Genomic DNA, 18,325 nt, shown 5'->3' with positions numbered 1-18,325 from the left:
TATAACAGTACATACACAGATGCATCGCCTCACCATGTTTCATGAATCTAGGTATAACAGTACACACACAGATGCATCATCTCACCCTGTTTCATGAATCTAGGTATAACAGTACACACACAGATGCATCACCTCACCTTGTTTCATGAATCTAGGTATAACAGCACATACACAGATGCATCATCTCACCTGGTTTCATGAATCTAGGTATAACAGTACATACACAGATGCATCGCCTCACCATGTTTCATGAATCTAGGTATAACAGTACATACACAGATGCATCATCTCACCCTGTTTCATGAATCTAGGTATAACAGTACATACACAGATGTATCACCTCACCTTGTTTCATGAATCTAGGTATAACAGCACATACACAGATGTATCACCTCACCCTGTTTCATGAATCTAGGTATAACAGTACATACACAGATGCATCATCTCACCCCGTTTCATGAATCTAGGTATAACAGTACATACACAGATGCATCGCCTCACCATGTTTCATGAATCTAGGTATAACAGTACATACACAGATGCATCATCTCACCCCGTTTCATGAATCTAGGTATAACAGTACATACACAGATGCATCGCCTCACCATGTTTCATGAATCTAGGTATAACAGTACATACACAGGGTGCAAAAAATAGTATTTGGTCAAAAGCTAAAATGTGAAAAACTTAATCCAGGTTAGTTAAATGTGAAATGTAGGGCATCATGACTTTCTTTGGTTGCATGGGTGTGGGAGATTCATACCACGACCAGAGCCTGTGAAATAAACATGCAAGTTTACCCAAATCAGTCAAGCATGATGAATAGGTCATACTGAACTACTTTTGTGATGCATCCCCTTACAAAGTTTCATGATCCCAGGCATACAAATATTTATAATAAGTACAAAAAACCCAAGCTAAACACAAAAACTTGACCAAGAATGTACAATTAATAAACATGTACATAGTCGGCACCCCCAACCCCATCACCTAGGTGTTGGCACAAGGAAACTCACTCAAACTCTTGCCTATGAAGAAATGCACATTAAATAACCAATCTGTTGCTTTTGATAACCAGAAATAACATTGTGAGCACTGTGAAAAAAAAAAAACATTATGTCAGCAACATTTTATTCGAAATCACACATGCTATACTAATAACCTGAATAGTGGAAAACAATTACAGTGAGTTTCTTCTGCAGTATTGTGTATATAAACATATGAAAGTGAAATCAAAATTGTAGTATTTCTTTGTTAAATGCAAACAAGTTAATACATCAAACAATGCCATGGAAAAAAAAAAACATTTAGCCCTTTTATGGGTAAAAAATAACAGATACTGGAAAAATAAAGGGTAAATCTTTCAGTTGCATTGTTTAGTCAAAAATGACCATGTCTGAAAATACTTTCAAAATATTCAGTAAATCACCTGGTAAAAGCATCGTCTCTTTACAAAGCTTGTTCAGGTGCATATTTGTTTTTGTTTTTTTTCACTTCTAACAAAATTAGTTAAAAATGAAAAATAGTCATGTTTTTGTCTTTGGAAAAATAAATAATAATAATTATAATAATAATAATGAGAAAGATAAAATGTAAAAATAAAACATACTATGAAGTTATTTTAATGGTTTGAAATATTCATGGTTTTGAGGAAATATTGCATTTTAGTTAATCCTGTATTTATCTGCTAAAAAGCATACTCCAACACTGACACTGATCTGCCACTGCATAGTATGCAATAACCCTGATCTGCCACTGTATAGTATGCAATAGCCCTGATCTGCCACTGCATAGTATGCACTAGTCCTGATCTGCCACTGCATAGTATGCACTAGTCCTGATCTGCCACTGCATATTATGCAATAGCCGTGCTCTGTCACTGCATAGTATGCAACTCAATAAGGGACTTTGTTATCTGTTCTACTGACTCCTCCTAACAAACTACATAATCTCAGATCTGTTGGCAGACTGGGGACTATGTTGTTTGTAGGTACACACAAACTGTAAAAAAGCATATACATTAAATGGTCTAATTTTCCATCGAGTCAATGTTACAATACAGATCCTGGAACAGGTAATGTTACCTAATCCGCTTTTTATTTGAGATTTTCTTTATTACATTCTGCATTCCATAACCATAGCATCATTTTTCATTTTTATTCTTGGAACTGCATTCGTATTTTGCATTTATTACTCCCCTTAATCATTTCCCATAATTCATCTGGAATGCATTTACCACAGATGGGATTTTTGTTTTCAATAGTATATAAAGAATAATTGCTTTCATATCTTATTAAAAGCTGGCTTTACAAAAAAAAATACTTACAATTTTAAAAAAACAACAGATCAACATCATGATAAATAAAAAAATATAACATCAACATCAGCAAAATACAGTCGCACTGTCAGATCAATGGCAAACAATATCATAGCTTGCAAGTATTAAAAAACTGTCAGTGTAAAGAACAAAATATTGGATCCCTGATTATCATTCAAATGGGTTTTGGACTGGAGATTTTGCAGCAGCCTAAAATAGAAGTAAATAGATTCTCAAATCCATTCATCAAATGCCTCTGCATTTCATATAGTTTATTCATTATTTGCATACTGCATTCTCAGTTTCCTTTGTATTGCATTCATCATTACATTTCCATTCATTGTGCATTTCATTGGAATTCCATTTTCATTTCACCGGAGACATTACTAGTTTCAGGGTCTGTAACAAAATTGCAAGATCCTCTCTTCTGAATAAATATATTTAAATATGTATGCTGCAATTAATGCCTTATATTTTACCTTTATAGTGAATTACACTTATAAAACAAGTCATCAGATCTATAATTACAATGATGGAATTATGGATATACAAGTATCGTAGTACATATTCTACATACAAATCAGTCAAAGTTAGGAAAGGCATTGTACTCAAAATCATGAACAGGTAAAATACTAATAAAAAATTTGTGTTGTGTTGGGATTGTATTAAAACAATACTGTATTAACTAACTTTTGATACAATGTCAAGAATGGCACATATGGCTACATTGTTAAGAATGGCACATATGGCTACATTGTTAAGAATAGCACATATGGCTACATTGTTAAGAATGGCACACATGTTGCTACATTGTTAAGAATGGCACATATGGCTACATTGTTAAGAATGGCACACATGGCTACATTGTTAAGAATAGCACATATGGCTACATTGTTAAGAATGGCACACATATTGCTACATTGTTACGAATGGCACACATGGCTACATTGTTAAGAATGGCACATATGGCTACATTGTTAAGAATGGCACATATGGCTACATTGTTAAGAATGGCACACATGGCTACATTGTTAAGAATAGCACATATGGCTACATTGTTAAGAATGGCACACATGGCTACATTGTTAAGAATAGCACATATGGCTACATTGTTAAGAATGGCACATATGGCTACATTGTTAAGAATGGCACACATGGCTACATTGTTAAGAATAGCACATATGGCTACATTGTTAAGAATGGCACACATATTGCTACATTGTTACGAATGGCACACATGGCTACATTGTTAAGAATGGCACATATGGCTACATTGTTAAGAATGGCACATATGGCTACATTGTTAAGAATGGCACACATGGCTACATTGTTAAGAATAGCACATATGGCTACATTGTTAAGAATGGCACATATGGCTACATTGTTAAGAATGGCACACATGGCTACATTGTTAAGAATGGCACACATGGCTACATTGTTAAGAATAGCACACATGGCTACATTGTTAAGAATGGCACATATGGCGACATTGTTAAGAATGGCACATATGGCTACATTGTTAAGAATGGCACACATGGCTACATTGTTAAGAATGGCACATATGGCTACATTGTTAAGAATTGCACATATGGCTACATTGTTAAGAATGGGACACATGTTGCTACATTGTTAAGAATGGCACATATGGCTACATTGTTAAGAATAGCACATATGGCTACACTGTTAAGAACGGCACACATGTTGCTACACTGTTAAGAACGGCACACATGTTGCTACATTGTTAAGAATGGCACATATGGCTACATTGTTAAGAATGGCACATATGGCTACATTGTTAAGAATAGCACACATGGCTACACTGTTAAGAATGGCACACATGGCTACATTGTTAAGAATAGCACATATGGCTACATTGTTAAGAATAGCACATATGGCTACACTGTTAAGAACGGCACACATGTTGCTACATTGTTAAGAATGGCACATATGGCTACATTGTTAAGAATAGCACATATGGCTACATTGTTAAGAACGGCACACATGTTGCTACATTGTTAAGAATGGCACATATGGCTACATTGTTAAGAATGGCACATATGGCTACATTGTTAAGAATAGCACATATGGCTACATTGTTAAGAATGGCACACATGGCTACATTGTTAACAATAGCACATATGGCTACATTGCTAAGAATAGCACATATAGCTACATTGTTAGGAACGGCACACATGTTGCTACATTGTTAAGAATGGTACATATGGCTACAATGTTAAGAATGGCACACATGGCTACATTGTTAAGAATGGCACACATGTTGCTACATTGTTAAGAATGGCACAGATGGCTACATTGTTAAGAATGGTACATATGGCTACATTGTTAAGAATGGCACATATGGCTACATTGTTAAGAATGGTACATATGGCTACATTGTTAAGAATGGCACATATGGCTACATTGTTAAGAATAGCACATATGGCTACACTGTTAAGAACGGCACACATGTTGCTACATTGTTAAGAATGGCACATATGGCTACATTGTTAAGAATAGCACATATGGCTACACTGTTAAGAACGGCACACATGCTGCTACATTGTTAAGAATGGCACATATGGCTACATTGGTAAGAATGGCACATATGGCTACATTGTTAAGAATGGCACATATGGCTACATTGTTAAGAATGGCACATATGGCTACATTGTTAAGAATGGCACACATGGCTACATTGTTAAGAATAGCATATATGGCTACACTGCTAAGAATAGCACATATGGCTACATTGTTAAGAATGGCACACATGTTGCTACATTGTTAAGAATGGTACATATGGCTACATTGTTAAGAATGGCACATATGGCTACATTGTTAAGAATGGCACACATGGCTACATTGTTAAGAACGGCACACATGTTGCTACATTGTTAAGAATGGCACAGATGGCTACATTGTTAAGAATGGCACATATGGCTACATTGTTAAGAATAGCATACATGGCTACATTGTTAAGAATGGCACACATGTTGCTACATTGTTAAGAATGGCACATATGGCTACATTGTTAAGAATAGCACAACTTTAATCACTGAGGATGTAAACAAACACAAATAATATAATGCCCTACATATCTTGTGGGATGGAGGATTTTTGTATTAAAAAAATTACATCAATTGTTTAACCTTTATGGGATTCATACCCATTTCAATTAAAGTATACAACATGTCTTATCATTATGTTACGTACTACAACATGCCTTTCATTATGTTAAGTATTACAATATGTCTTTCATTATGATAAGTACTACAATATGCCTTTCATTATGTTAAGTACTACAATATGTATTTCATAATGTTAAGTATTACAATGTATCTTTCAATATGTTAAGTACTACTATATGCCTTTCATTATGTTAAGTACTACAATATGCTTTTCATTATGTTAAGTACTACGATATGCCTTTCATTATGTTAAGTACTACAATATGCCTTTCATTATGTTAAGTACTACAATATGCTTTTCATTATGTTAAGTACTACGATATGCTTTTCATCATGTTAAGTACTACTATATGCCTTTCATTATGTTAAGTACTACAATATGCTTTTCATTATGTTAAGTACTATGATATGCCTTTCATTATGTTAAGTACTACAATATGCCTTTCATTATTTTAAGTACTACAATATGCTTTTCATCATGTTAAGTACCTGTATGTTTGTTAACATACATGATCACCTCATGACCATCAAAAAACTTTATTATATTTGTCTGCCTTCACATCAGAACATGTTTTCAACTTCAGATGCATTCAATTTTGAAACATTTCCCAAATCATGCAAATCCAATTTGTCTTCTGTTATAGACACCAACATTGTCATACACACCAACATTGTCCTTACCTTTACCAATCTTAAATAAAACATTAATTGCTGTACTAAAATGTAATACTAATGTAATTTTACATCTTTTCCTTCCTGTTGTTTAATAGTCAGCACCTAAGCTGTCAACTTGAAGTTTCCTGATTACTAAGGACATTTACAATGGCAGACTGGTACTTAATTGGGTCAAGAAAAATGGACTGTGTCTAAACATCACTGGTACGGGGGTGGGTGGGGTGAGGTAATTAAAAACTGTTCTAATAGATGGCACTTTCATCACGACATTGTGAAACATTCAAACCAGTTTACACTTGACAAAACCTCATAGCTCTTGGCTGGCCTCTTCAACAAATTTCAAAGTGCCTTAACACCAATTTTATTTTATTTCTTGGGGCATGTAAATAAGGATCTTCCGGGGAATACTGACTAACGAGGAGCAAAACAAAGTGAAATGGCCATTTTAAAGTCTGCGTAATCAAATTCTCACAAATGACACCTAGAGCTGAAAAAGTATGCCAACATGACCCATGTGAATTGCGCTTTAGTATATGTGTGGTATATTTTCCAACTGCAAATTCTGTGTATGTTAGGATCATAAAATCTATGCAAATGTCCCTGGAGTAACTAGCTACCAATACTGAATATGTTAGAAGAGCATTATTGTACATACACAAACCCATTACCTCCACACTGCAATAATATTGAAACTGAATATTTACATGTCACAGGACATACAAACAGAAATAATAACAGAAATGATGATGTAAACCATGATGATCGATACTCTGAAAAATTCCAACAATGAAAGCTTGATTATGTAATAATACTTCATAGTTATACACATTTTAGGCCATATTAAAATCCAGTCAATATTTAAACTGGCTTAGGCCAAATTACAAGTTATCATGCATAGTCAAATTTCAAAATGGTTTAGGTCAGATTACAAGTTATCATGCCAAGTCTAATTTCAAACTGGCTTAGGCCAGATTACAAGTTATCATGCCAATCCAATTTCAAACTGGCATTGGCCATTTTACAAGTTATCATGCCAAATCCAATTTCAAACTGGCTTAGGCCAGATTACAAGTTATCATGCCAAGTCTAATTTCAAAATGGCTTAGGCCAGATTACAAGTTATCATGCCTAGTCTAATTTCAAACTGGCTTAGATCACATTACAAGTTATCATGTGTAGTCTAATTTCAAACCGTAAGCCCTTAGGTCAGATTACAAGTTATCACGCCAAATCTGATTTCAAAATGGCTTAGGCCAGATTACAAGTTATCATGCATAGTCTATTTTCAAACTGGTTTAGGTCAGATTACAAGTTGTCATGCCAAGTCTAATTTCAAACTGGCTTAGGCCAGATTACAAGTTATCATGCTTAGTCTAATTTCAAACTGGCTTAGGCCAGATTACAAATTATCATGCCTAGTTTAATTTCAAACTGGCTAAGGCCACATTACAAGTTATCATGCAAAGTCCAATTTCAAACTGGCTAGGTCTTAATTTCACTTGCAATGTGGTCTAGGCTATATCATAATCCATGATAATCTATAGTTCGTTCGAAACAGCAGTGCGAATGATATTCTCATCTGTAGCTCACTGAATTTTCAGGTTAGCATTTGTCTAACGTTCTAATTCATTAATAAATTGTTTATCTTCTATCATATGATACCAATTTATTGTTCAGCCTTATTTATTTTGCATGTTGTGTCTCTTCTTGTATGACTTTATTTAATCATTGGTTTTAATACACCTTGTATCAGATTATAAGTGTAATTTCAATTGCCACATAAGCTTACAACTCAAGTCCAGTTGCAAAAACTGTACACCTAGCTCTGCCACTGCATAATACACGGGCAGATCTGGGTTTTTACCATTTGTAAAGAGTAACCAGTAGAAAATACACAGACCCTGATCTGCCAGAGCAATGGCAGACCAGGGACTATGCTGTTTGCATTTGGACTCTACTTATAAGCGGGTATTTATGGCAGGCAACTGTAAAACTGGCAGGGGCATGATAACAAATGCAATTTGACCTTGACCTGTTTTTATTGCTCTTGAGTTTAATCTGGCCCTTAACATACACATATATAGTAAATCTTACAATACAGTATATAAAACAAAAAAAAATTTCATCCATAATATCTGCTAAGATATATGGCTATACAAGCCTTACAATGTAGTCATTTGCTCTAAGTGAAAAAGAACCAACATTAGGCGTTGCAGCTTGCAAGCATATACATGGAATGGCAGTGATAATCTACAGAAGAGGTTTATTCTGTATTAATGATGACCAGAAAAAGTTGGAAATGGCCTGCATTTTGAGCCTGTCCCCAAGCTATATTAATGAGCTGAAGAGGGTACAATAAAACTGGTAATGAAACAAAAAGGAACGTTAACAACTTTAACATAGAGATTCATCTGAACATAGAGATATGCAATGCTATAGTGATCACTAAGAGTTCCTGCCAAGGCAGGTTCAACAAATATATGCTTTGTTTGTTAAAATTTCTTGCAATTACCAGACCAGAATGTCATTTACCAAGGTGTGTGTGTGTGTGCATGTCTGTATGTGTGTGATTAGGATTTTTAATGTAGCTTTAAAAAATTTCCAGTCATTTCAATTTACTGAGAAACAAACAGTGAGGAAAATCATTGACATGTATGACTTGAGTAAATAGATCCTAATGTACAGCACATAAATTTACCATATGTGTGCTTTTGGTCATGATCACATCTTTGATGCAGTTGGTTGTATCTCGTGTCAGAAGTTTTAATACTGATTGGAGTTCAATAATGTTGCTTACTTACAAGGCTTCTTGGTACTTTCAAATGGAATTTTTTATAAACACATCAATTTAACTCTATACATGAAAAAAAAAAAAAATAAGAGAAATGCATTGATCGAAACTACACCAAAATCTACATGTAAAACAAATTTTAAAAAGAAAACATTCACAAAACGTGCTCATATAACTTCAAAGGAAATTCAATGGAAAACAATTTCTGACATTAAAAATACAGTATGTACAAACTGATGCATCACAATAAAAATGATTTCTGACAGCTGTACTTGAACATGTTCACTTGACTGAAATGAGATTTTTGCAATATAGGCTGTAAAGAGACCACATTATTGGGCTCAGACCCCTAATTTATTTTCTATACACAACAAAGTTAATGGTTGAGAAAGAAAAAAAACTTTTTGTGTTAAATGGTCCAGTACAGACCATGATAATTTGGGCGTTATGGAAATACCTGAAATTTTGTACATGTATGGACTCAATGAAAATGTTCAAATCATTTAAAACCATCTCTAAAAATTAAGCAGGAGGGCCGCTTAACTCTCACCTAATTGAGTTGCCCAACAGCCAAATGCGAGTGTAGCTTGCAAAAAAATTGGGGTCAGCCGGATGCTTGTTGAAATTTTTCAGATGCTTTTGATTGTTTCTTTAGTATTTCATTGGTACATCAACATCACTATACTAAAAGGTCCCTATGCCATAATGATATCTGTCAATGTTGGTCAATTTCTGTTAAGAAGTTATTATTTTTATAAAGCTGTGTAAATGATTTGACAAGTTTTGATTTTAGTAACAATGGCCTTATCTGACTAAAGAATGGCGCCATTTGTACAGAAGTAAAAGATGTATAAGCCAGGATGATTTCTGTACAAATTGTCATTTCTATTGACAGTTTCAGCGATCTTTTAAAAGTTATTTATTTTTAAATATAGTGGCTATATTTGGTTTGTATCATTGGTAAAGGTTTTTATGCCAGAATGCTCAGTGATTATGTAAAACTGTCTACAATTATTTTTTAGTAGCAGTGACCATAACTGAAGGTCGATAAGGATCAGTTGTACAAACTTCAAAAGCCCTCTATGCCAATTTACTTCCTGTAAAATTTGGTTACATTCTGATAACCAGGTATGTAACCATAAAATAGAAATTGCTAACAGATGCACAATGTGACATTCAGAGTTCAATATAACTAGAGAAATATTGCTCACGTACACATAACCCTGCTTCTCCTGCATCTTAACCCTGCCCACATGACAGAGACAAGACTATAGTAACAACAACATAAAAGAAAAAGGGAACAAATCTTCTGAAATTATACGAATACAATAACTGGTATAGCTGATCATCATTAGATGTATGAAGTCTCAACGCAATCTACTAAAAGCTCTAAGAGCAGTTGCATTCCCAAAATTGTTATATGTTGCACCCAGCTGTATATCAGCAAGGGCACAAATTCTGACAAAATTCATGGAATTACAAAGATCTGGCAATATGTGCAACTTCAGATGATGCTCACAGTATGTATCAATTTTCAGAGCAGCCCATCAAGAACTGCAGAAATATTTGCATTCACCTGATTCTGTCATTTACTACATTCAGTCACAAGACAATAGGGGCAACAACTCAAACAAAAAGTGCAGGAATAGAGTAATTTGTGAACATAAGCATCTTCAAATGATGACCATAACATGTACAAAGATTTGTAGCCATCCACTGAAAACTGAAATGACGCAGTCAAAAGATTTGGTTGCACACTGTAACAGGCTCAAAACCATCAAGAGCTATACCTAACCTACTACAACAAACTGTCAATGCCATGATTTGTTGATGTACGTATCTTCAAATGACAATCATAACACAGACCAAGTTTCATGACAAGCAACCAAAAATGTGAGACTAACTGCTTTCAGAAAATTCTGTCATGTGCTGCATTAAGCTGCAAGTCAAAAAAGGCAACACCCTTTGGAAAGAAAATGAGTTGCTGATATGTGAATCTTCAGGTGGATAAGTTTTTTTAAATTGAATATTATTACATATATAGTAAGTTTTCTGCAGTCCAATGAAATCTGTGAGACTAGGTATGTTGACAAGATTCTGTTGTATACTAATCCAGCTGCAAGTTAAAAAGGGCAATAACTCTTAATGCATATCATAGGATCACAGAGACTTGGCAATATGGGCATCTCCATTGGATGATGAGGGTACGTACCAATTTTCAGTGATCCATTAAAAAATATCAAAATGTCTACAAGATAGTGTCATACACTGCATTCAACTACAAAACAAAGGGGACAATAATTTCAACAAAAATTAAAAAGTCATTTGTCAGTCTGTGCATCATCAAATGATAACCCATAACATTTACCAAGTCTCACAGCTATCCACTAAAAACTGTAAACTACATCACAGGATTTCATCATACACCGCATTCAGCTGTAAATCATAAAGGGCAATAGCTCCTTAAAAAACTTCTGGAGCATATTGATTTGTCTGGTTATGAGTATAATACTGATTAAGTGTCACATTAAACTAATGAATATTAGTTGAGCTAACCAGATTGATGGATTCCTATATTTCCCACCTCGATTCCAAACTGATATTACAGTCAATGACCCTGTCTGGAAGTATTAACTAGTTGAGACTGGTACACTAGTAAATAAATAATTAGTGGTCTGAGTCCAAACTTCTTACAACATAAAAGGAAAAATAAAATCTACATCTAAAACCTTGCAGTAGATTTCATATGAGATTCTTTCTTAAACTTCTTCCTTAATGAACATACTTAGAACAATGAAAAAACCACGCATATTGTTCAGCAAGTGCACTATGGACTTGGAACAGGCAAGCTGTCAAGTACAAATCCTGTGCTGAGCCGCATGAGTTAAGATAACGTAATGCACTTTTAGGGTAGAAGACAGGTTATATTGAAAATGGCCTGTCCTCTTGTAGGCATTTTTAACATGGAAGACAAATGTTTACTTAAAGGTGGCCTAGTTCTCAATCCTTCCCAATTTTTAAACCATGCTTTTAAAAAGAACTGCCACCAAAATAGTTTATATACATTCAATACTGTGGAATAAAAATGTCCAGACAGACATGATGTGAACAATATTCAACATTTTCCAGACTCTCCATGCCTCTGTTTACAAGTCTCAGTTGGCAAGTTTTTCTGCAGTAAGACAAGCATTGCATGTGTACCTTGCATCAAGTTACCTCTTTCAACTGTAAGCTTTTGTCTGCCTGTGCAACCCCATAGTTTTGTTACCCTGCACCACTCTTGTATTGCTTTGTATTGCTACCCAATACTAAATAAAGCTCTCGTCACTGCCATATGGCCTTGATCAAGGAACCTGACCTCTATACATCACTCAGCTGCTTCAATAACACATGGATACTACCATATGCTAGATGGTGATTGACCTATGGTGAATTTGTAATCCATCCCGAATGAGGTCTGCCCCCCTTAGTCTTCCCATGCCAAAGAACAGAACAGGCATTAACAATGGCATCTACACTTGCATATAGGTCAAGCCCGACTGCAAACTTCACAGACCCAGATCTGCCGGCAATCTGGACCTGTGCAGTTTGTTAGGAGTAATCAGTAGAACATACAGTATAGACCCTGATCTGCAGGTACATTATCCTGTGGCAGATAAGGATCTTGTTTGCAGTTTGACTTGACTTACAAGTGAGTAAATATGATATGTGCCATTTGGCACTCAAGGAGGCTTTAACTTAACCTAACCTAGACTCGCATCATCATCAATTATACACTTTGTATTTTAAAACCAACAGCAGGCAAATGTCCAACAGTACACCTAGATGTGACCATACACCTAGAAAAACTCTTATTTTCTTGAAACACTGTAAATCACAACATATTAGCATCATTAAATCTACTTGAAGCACATAAGCAGCATAAACATTTAGCAAATTAAAAAATGTAAAATGTTGTGTGATAGTATTATTCTACCAGTTTCCTTGCTTACTATGCTATGTACATGAAATGAAGCGTGGTTGCTAAAGATAAACATAATGGATTACCAAACCCTGCATAACAAGAATCAATGCCAACAATGAAGGCAGTTCACAAAAACCTTGAGACAAAAAAAAAATACAACATCTTAATGTAACATCAATAAACCAATATGTCCACTTGTTGATATAATATCCTTTATAAAACACCGTACAAATGAAATGGTTGCTACAAGCATGTAACACCTATTACAAACATATTCATTAGACTTTGCAGTTTATATCATACATACATTTTTATCACAAATTTTTTTTGCCAAAAAGTAATTTGCCTCTTGAATTCAATAAAATGTTCTGTTCACAAAATGTTTGTTCTATTTTACAGTAAAAATTTTATAATCCCCTGAGTTAATGTAGAGAAATTAATTTTCCACTTTACATTTTTTTTAAAAACTTTTAACTTACATAACTTTTGTAAAGAAGTCATTTACATCAAAACAAAAGCTGTATAAATTCCTCATTCGTACCAATTTCTTAATTGGTCTTTAAAATAAAATAATTTCAACTTTTTTAATGGACTTCTCTAACAAGATCTGTGACAACACATTTATCATGATCCATGATCACAAAACTGCATGAATTCAAACTCATACTTCTCAATTCAAAACATCCAGCCTGCATCATTACAGATCCATACTGCACAGTTTAAGCTAGCCTGTAAATGTACATTTTCATTGACAATATTTGATTTTCATACCTTTTTCTTCAGGTATAAAATGCAAATAGTCATTTTAATCCCTAATGTGTATTATTTTGCTAATTTCTATGAACTGTTTTGTTGAAATTTATACATTTTACAGTCTAAACTTCATTCTGTTGTTGTTGTTGTAGGGTTTAACGCCATTTTTCAGCACAAGATAGGCTATACATGGCGGCCAGTATTAATGCTGGAGCAAGAACCCGGGAAACCCCAGGAAAGAACCACCGACCCACGAGAAGCTACTGGCAAGCTTTTTCACATACCAACATAGGCCGAATCTGCGACTCGAACCCACGTAGACAGAGGTGAGATGTCATTCTGTTGTACTGGTTCTCATAATTTTGCAACAGGAGGGCCTCTAACCTGTGATTCTCGATAGTCTATATTATGCATCATTTCCTCAACTTTGCTTATAATTTAAAGAGTAATAGAGAACAGGTATTACAGGTATTTTAAATATGCTAAAAACTATAAAAAAATGTTTATATGGCATGCAATTTGAGCAATATTTCTCATTTCACCAAATTCGTTAAATTCCAAATAACATTTCTTCTACATAATAAAACTTGTTAGCATGACGATTTTAGGTCAATCAATCAAGTTTACTCAGCACTGGATCAAAAATATGGTCTCTAGAGTGGCAACAAATTCAGCCAATCAGATGCAATATCACTTCAATACTGTGACTTAGCTCTTTATTGAAATCTTGTGTGAAGACTTAGTTCTTTATTGAAATCTTGATTTTAATCATACAAGTCCAAAGCATAGTTTTCTTAAAAAGCGGATTCAAAATCCAACTTCCAGAATGTCAATAAGCTCAGCCAATCGGATTCAAGATTATCTCATCACGCATTTAGCTCATTTGAAAAACTTGTTCGAGATCTTAATACACCACTCCCTCGATAACTCGCGAACCCGCTTATAACGCGGTGTCAGGCATGGATCCCATTTTTTAAACCCCTAAAATACCCCCAAAATTTATCCCTATTTGTTGAACTTGAAGAAAATCGTGATCAAAATTGGTAACGGAAACTTTTATGTATCGCTTGTTTTATTGTTGAAAAGGTAGATAGGACCTGGAAATTTTAATCAACACATTGAAATATCAAATTTAAAAATAGCTCATACAATTTTTTACATTTTCTTTCCAAACAACATTCCTAGTACCCCGCAATTAACGATATGTAAGGAAATTTCGATCAATGAAAATGTCACGCCAAATGGAGGCAGTACTTTAATAAATACAAATTAAATAACTTTTTTATCAATTGAAATTTGTGTTCTAGTTCCATCTTTTAGTTCCTTTTAAGTGTAATTGTCATAAATGCAATGTCATCTTGTAATTAAACGTAAATTGCATCAATCTACCGTAACAGCTATGTACGCAAGCGTTTCTCTGAGAAACTGATTAAGTGCCGACTGTGTTTTGAATAACTGAATTGCGGAAGTATTTGTTGTATTGTTGCACTAATTAAAAGCTGGCCTCCTTTGTATTATCACGTTAATTATGTCTTTTGAATTAAAAAAAAGGAGGTGGAATAAAAGAAAAGTTAAAAGGCACAAAAATCAGACTAACTTCAAATCTTGCGGTCGTATGTCGGGTGAACTCACTTCATTTGATCAATCGAATACTGTAATAAACGTTATTGTGTATGTAACAGAAACTACCTTAAATTAACCAGCTCTTTCATAACTGTGATCAAAGATAACAAGGCAGCCAAGCGAAATGAATACTTCGTAAAATATCGAGCTTGATTTCACAGGTATGAACCATTGTGGTCTCGATGTCAAAGCGATTTTTTCCCCAATTTTTGAAGGTCCCTCGGTAACTCGCACCTCGTTTATAGCGTGGTCTATGTTTGTGGACCCCGTTGTGCATGAGTTATCGAGGGAGAGGTGTAACACATGTATACATTCCAAGTTTGATCAAAATCAGATCAGTAATACAAGCTCCATTTAAGTAACAAGCTCAACCAATGAGATTCAAGATAATCTTATTAATACATGTACATCTTGCTCACTACTGAACTTGTGCAAGATCATGACATGATCATACATTCCAAGTTTGATCAAAACCTGATCGAAAATGTTGATCGATGACCTGTCCAGGTGAGCTAAAAACCTATCATAATCAATATAGGATAGAAAATAGGTCAGTCATCTATTTTGCTCCAAATTTCATAAATATAAAAACAACTGTCAAACAACTGTCAAAGAAAGCTTAATGCCATCAATGGCATGTGAAAGGTAGATCTCTGTGACATACTTTTGTCCATGGTGAGTAGTATTGACTTTACATACAACAATGCCAGAGAAACTAAGTAAATGCAAACAGCACCAGAAAAGTTATCCACGTGTGTTGCCTATGCTTTGCAGATGAAAAAACAGCAATGATTAAGGGGCTTATCTCAGTTCTTTACGTAAATATCGTGTCTTACAAAAAGTGATGGCAGAATAAATAAATAAATACACACACACACACACTTGAATAAAAGCTGTGCTTCCTTAAGTAAGACATTAAACCACACCAAAATTTAAAAAAAATTAAATCAACCCTTGACCTTGGTAAGTAAATTGTTGGCAACCTGAAATGTAATTTGAAATGATGTCTAGTTTTATGAATATTCCAATTCGATGTTTAATTCATTTCCTGTTGTTTATTCCATTGATCTATTACACAGTGGTGAAATTGGGATTTGATATTGTCCTTTCTTCTTTTCCACCCTCGAGTTCTGTGAGATCTTCCTTAGGAATCTTGTGTGCAGGCCTCCATTCTGGGGTTGGTTTCAAAAGATGTTTAACTCTCTGAAAGAAACAACACATTCACTGTTAAGTCCTATTTTTAAAATAAAAGTAAAATAATTGTCCTCTGAAGGGAGTTATACTCTAGGAATTCCATATTATGACAATTTCTTCTTTTTAAATGCCAAGTAATGAAACCGTATCTGATATTATTGAGGAATAATAAGATTTTCGAACTAGCTAATGTTACAGCTTAGATCTAAGATCAGTACCAATTTTATTTAGACCAACTGACATCATTAAAAGTCTTTCAGTGAAAACTTAATATGAACATTCATTCAGGAATAGCAATAGTAGCAGTAACAAGAATTGTAATCTAGATACTATGGTGGACATATTAAATGTCAGATCAGCACTATTTCATCTAAGGCCAACTAAACCCCAATGTTGATATGACCATCCATCTAGGAAGTGTAGCAATAACAACACTTTCAAAAAGACCACCATGCTGGAGGTTACATCATTTTAACTTAATGATTTAATTTAGAAGCATCTATCATTTCAAGTTCCCATGTAGATAAAACTTTCTGTTCAGGAATATTGTGTGCGTGTGTGAAATTTGGATTTTTAACAAAGCTGTAACAATTTTTCAGACATATTGCTTCAATGTCTGCAATGTGGTAGTTGATAGTGATGTCTAACACATCATGCTGTAGACATATAGCATCATGTCCTACCCAATCACATTATCCTGACACCAGGCCAACCAGTCCTAACACTAACTTCTTAATGCTGAGCACCTAGCAAAGCAGCTATTAGTAACATTTTTATAAGAATTTGGTATCAATTGATCGGGGTTCTATCCTGTGACATTCTGCATCTGAGGCAGATGCTCTTACAACTAGGCCAGGAACAGTACCATTAAGATTTTCAAGACAGCAGCGCTGGTAGCTGTATATTTTTTCATTTAGGTACAACTAGGTATCACAATAAGTCTTTTGGTGAAAACCCCATGTCAATATGTGATGGCCCCATTCAATGTCAGATTGGAACTATTCTCAATAAGACACAAGAAACGTTCCAGTGAAAAACCACATTTTGATAGGATTTTAGGTTAACAAGATTTTCAAGATGGCAGCCATGATAGCAATATTGGATGAAAAGATTGGCAGCATTTTTGATTAGGACCAACTAGACATCATAAAATGCCATTTGGTGAAAACTCAAAGCTGATATGACTTTTTGTTCAGGAGGGCTAGATATAACATGATTTTCGAAATGGATGCATTCTCAGCCATATTAGAGGCCTGATGGAGCAACATTTTCTTTGAGGCCAAACTAGACATCATATGGAGGTAAATCCCTTGCTGACATGACTTTTTTTGAGGCCAAACTAGACATCATATGGAGAAAACCCTTGCTGACATGACTTTGAGGCCAAACTAGACATCATATGGAGAAAACCCTTGCTGACATGACTTTGAGGCCAAACTAGACATCATACGGAGAAAACCCTTGCTGACATGACTGAGGCCAAACTAGACATCATATGAAGAAAACCCTTGCTGGCATGACTTTAAGCCCAAACTAGACACCATATGGAGAAAACCCTTGCTGACATGACTTTGAGGCCAAACTAGACATCATATGGAGAAAACCCTTGCTGACATGACTTTGAGGACAAACTAGACATCATATGGAGAAAACCCTTGCTGACATGACTTAGAGGCCAAACTAGACATCATATGGAGAAAAGCCTTGCTGACGTGACTTTGAGGACAAACTAGACATCATATGGAGAAAACCCTTGCTGACATGACAAACTAGACATCATATGGAGAAAACCCTTGCTGACATGACTTTGAGGCCAAGCTAGA

At 34.8% G+C, this 18,325-nt stretch overlaps 1 protein-coding gene across 3 annotated transcripts in view; it reads right to left on the bottom strand.

The window, feature by feature from the left end:
• Positions 1-1,114: 1,114 nt before the first annotated feature.
• LOC149784984 (sodium- and chloride-dependent glycine transporter 1-like) overlaps positions 1,115-18,325 on the bottom strand; it is a 192,005-nt gene continuing 174,794 nt past the window's right edge. For all 3 annotated transcript variants that reach the window (XM_089978659.1, XM_089978661.1, XM_089978662.1), the window contains exon 16: positions 1,115-16,511. In XM_089978659.1, coding sequence (XP_089834785.1) covers positions 16,380-16,511 — 132 coding nt within the window. In that variant the 3' untranslated portion in view covers positions 1,115-16,379. The remainder of the gene's footprint in view (positions 16,512-18,325) is intronic.

The sequence above is a fragment of the Sinohyriopsis cumingii genome, chromosome 13, assembly GCF_028554795.1.
Source record: "Sinohyriopsis cumingii isolate HCF-2022 chromosome 13, ASM2855479v2, whole genome shotgun sequence".
NCBI classification, from domain to species: domain Eukaryota; kingdom Metazoa; phylum Mollusca; class Bivalvia; order Unionida; family Unionidae; genus Sinohyriopsis; species Sinohyriopsis cumingii.
Note: the sequence above shows the minus strand (reverse complement) of the source record. Positions and strands in the feature narration are given on the sequence as shown.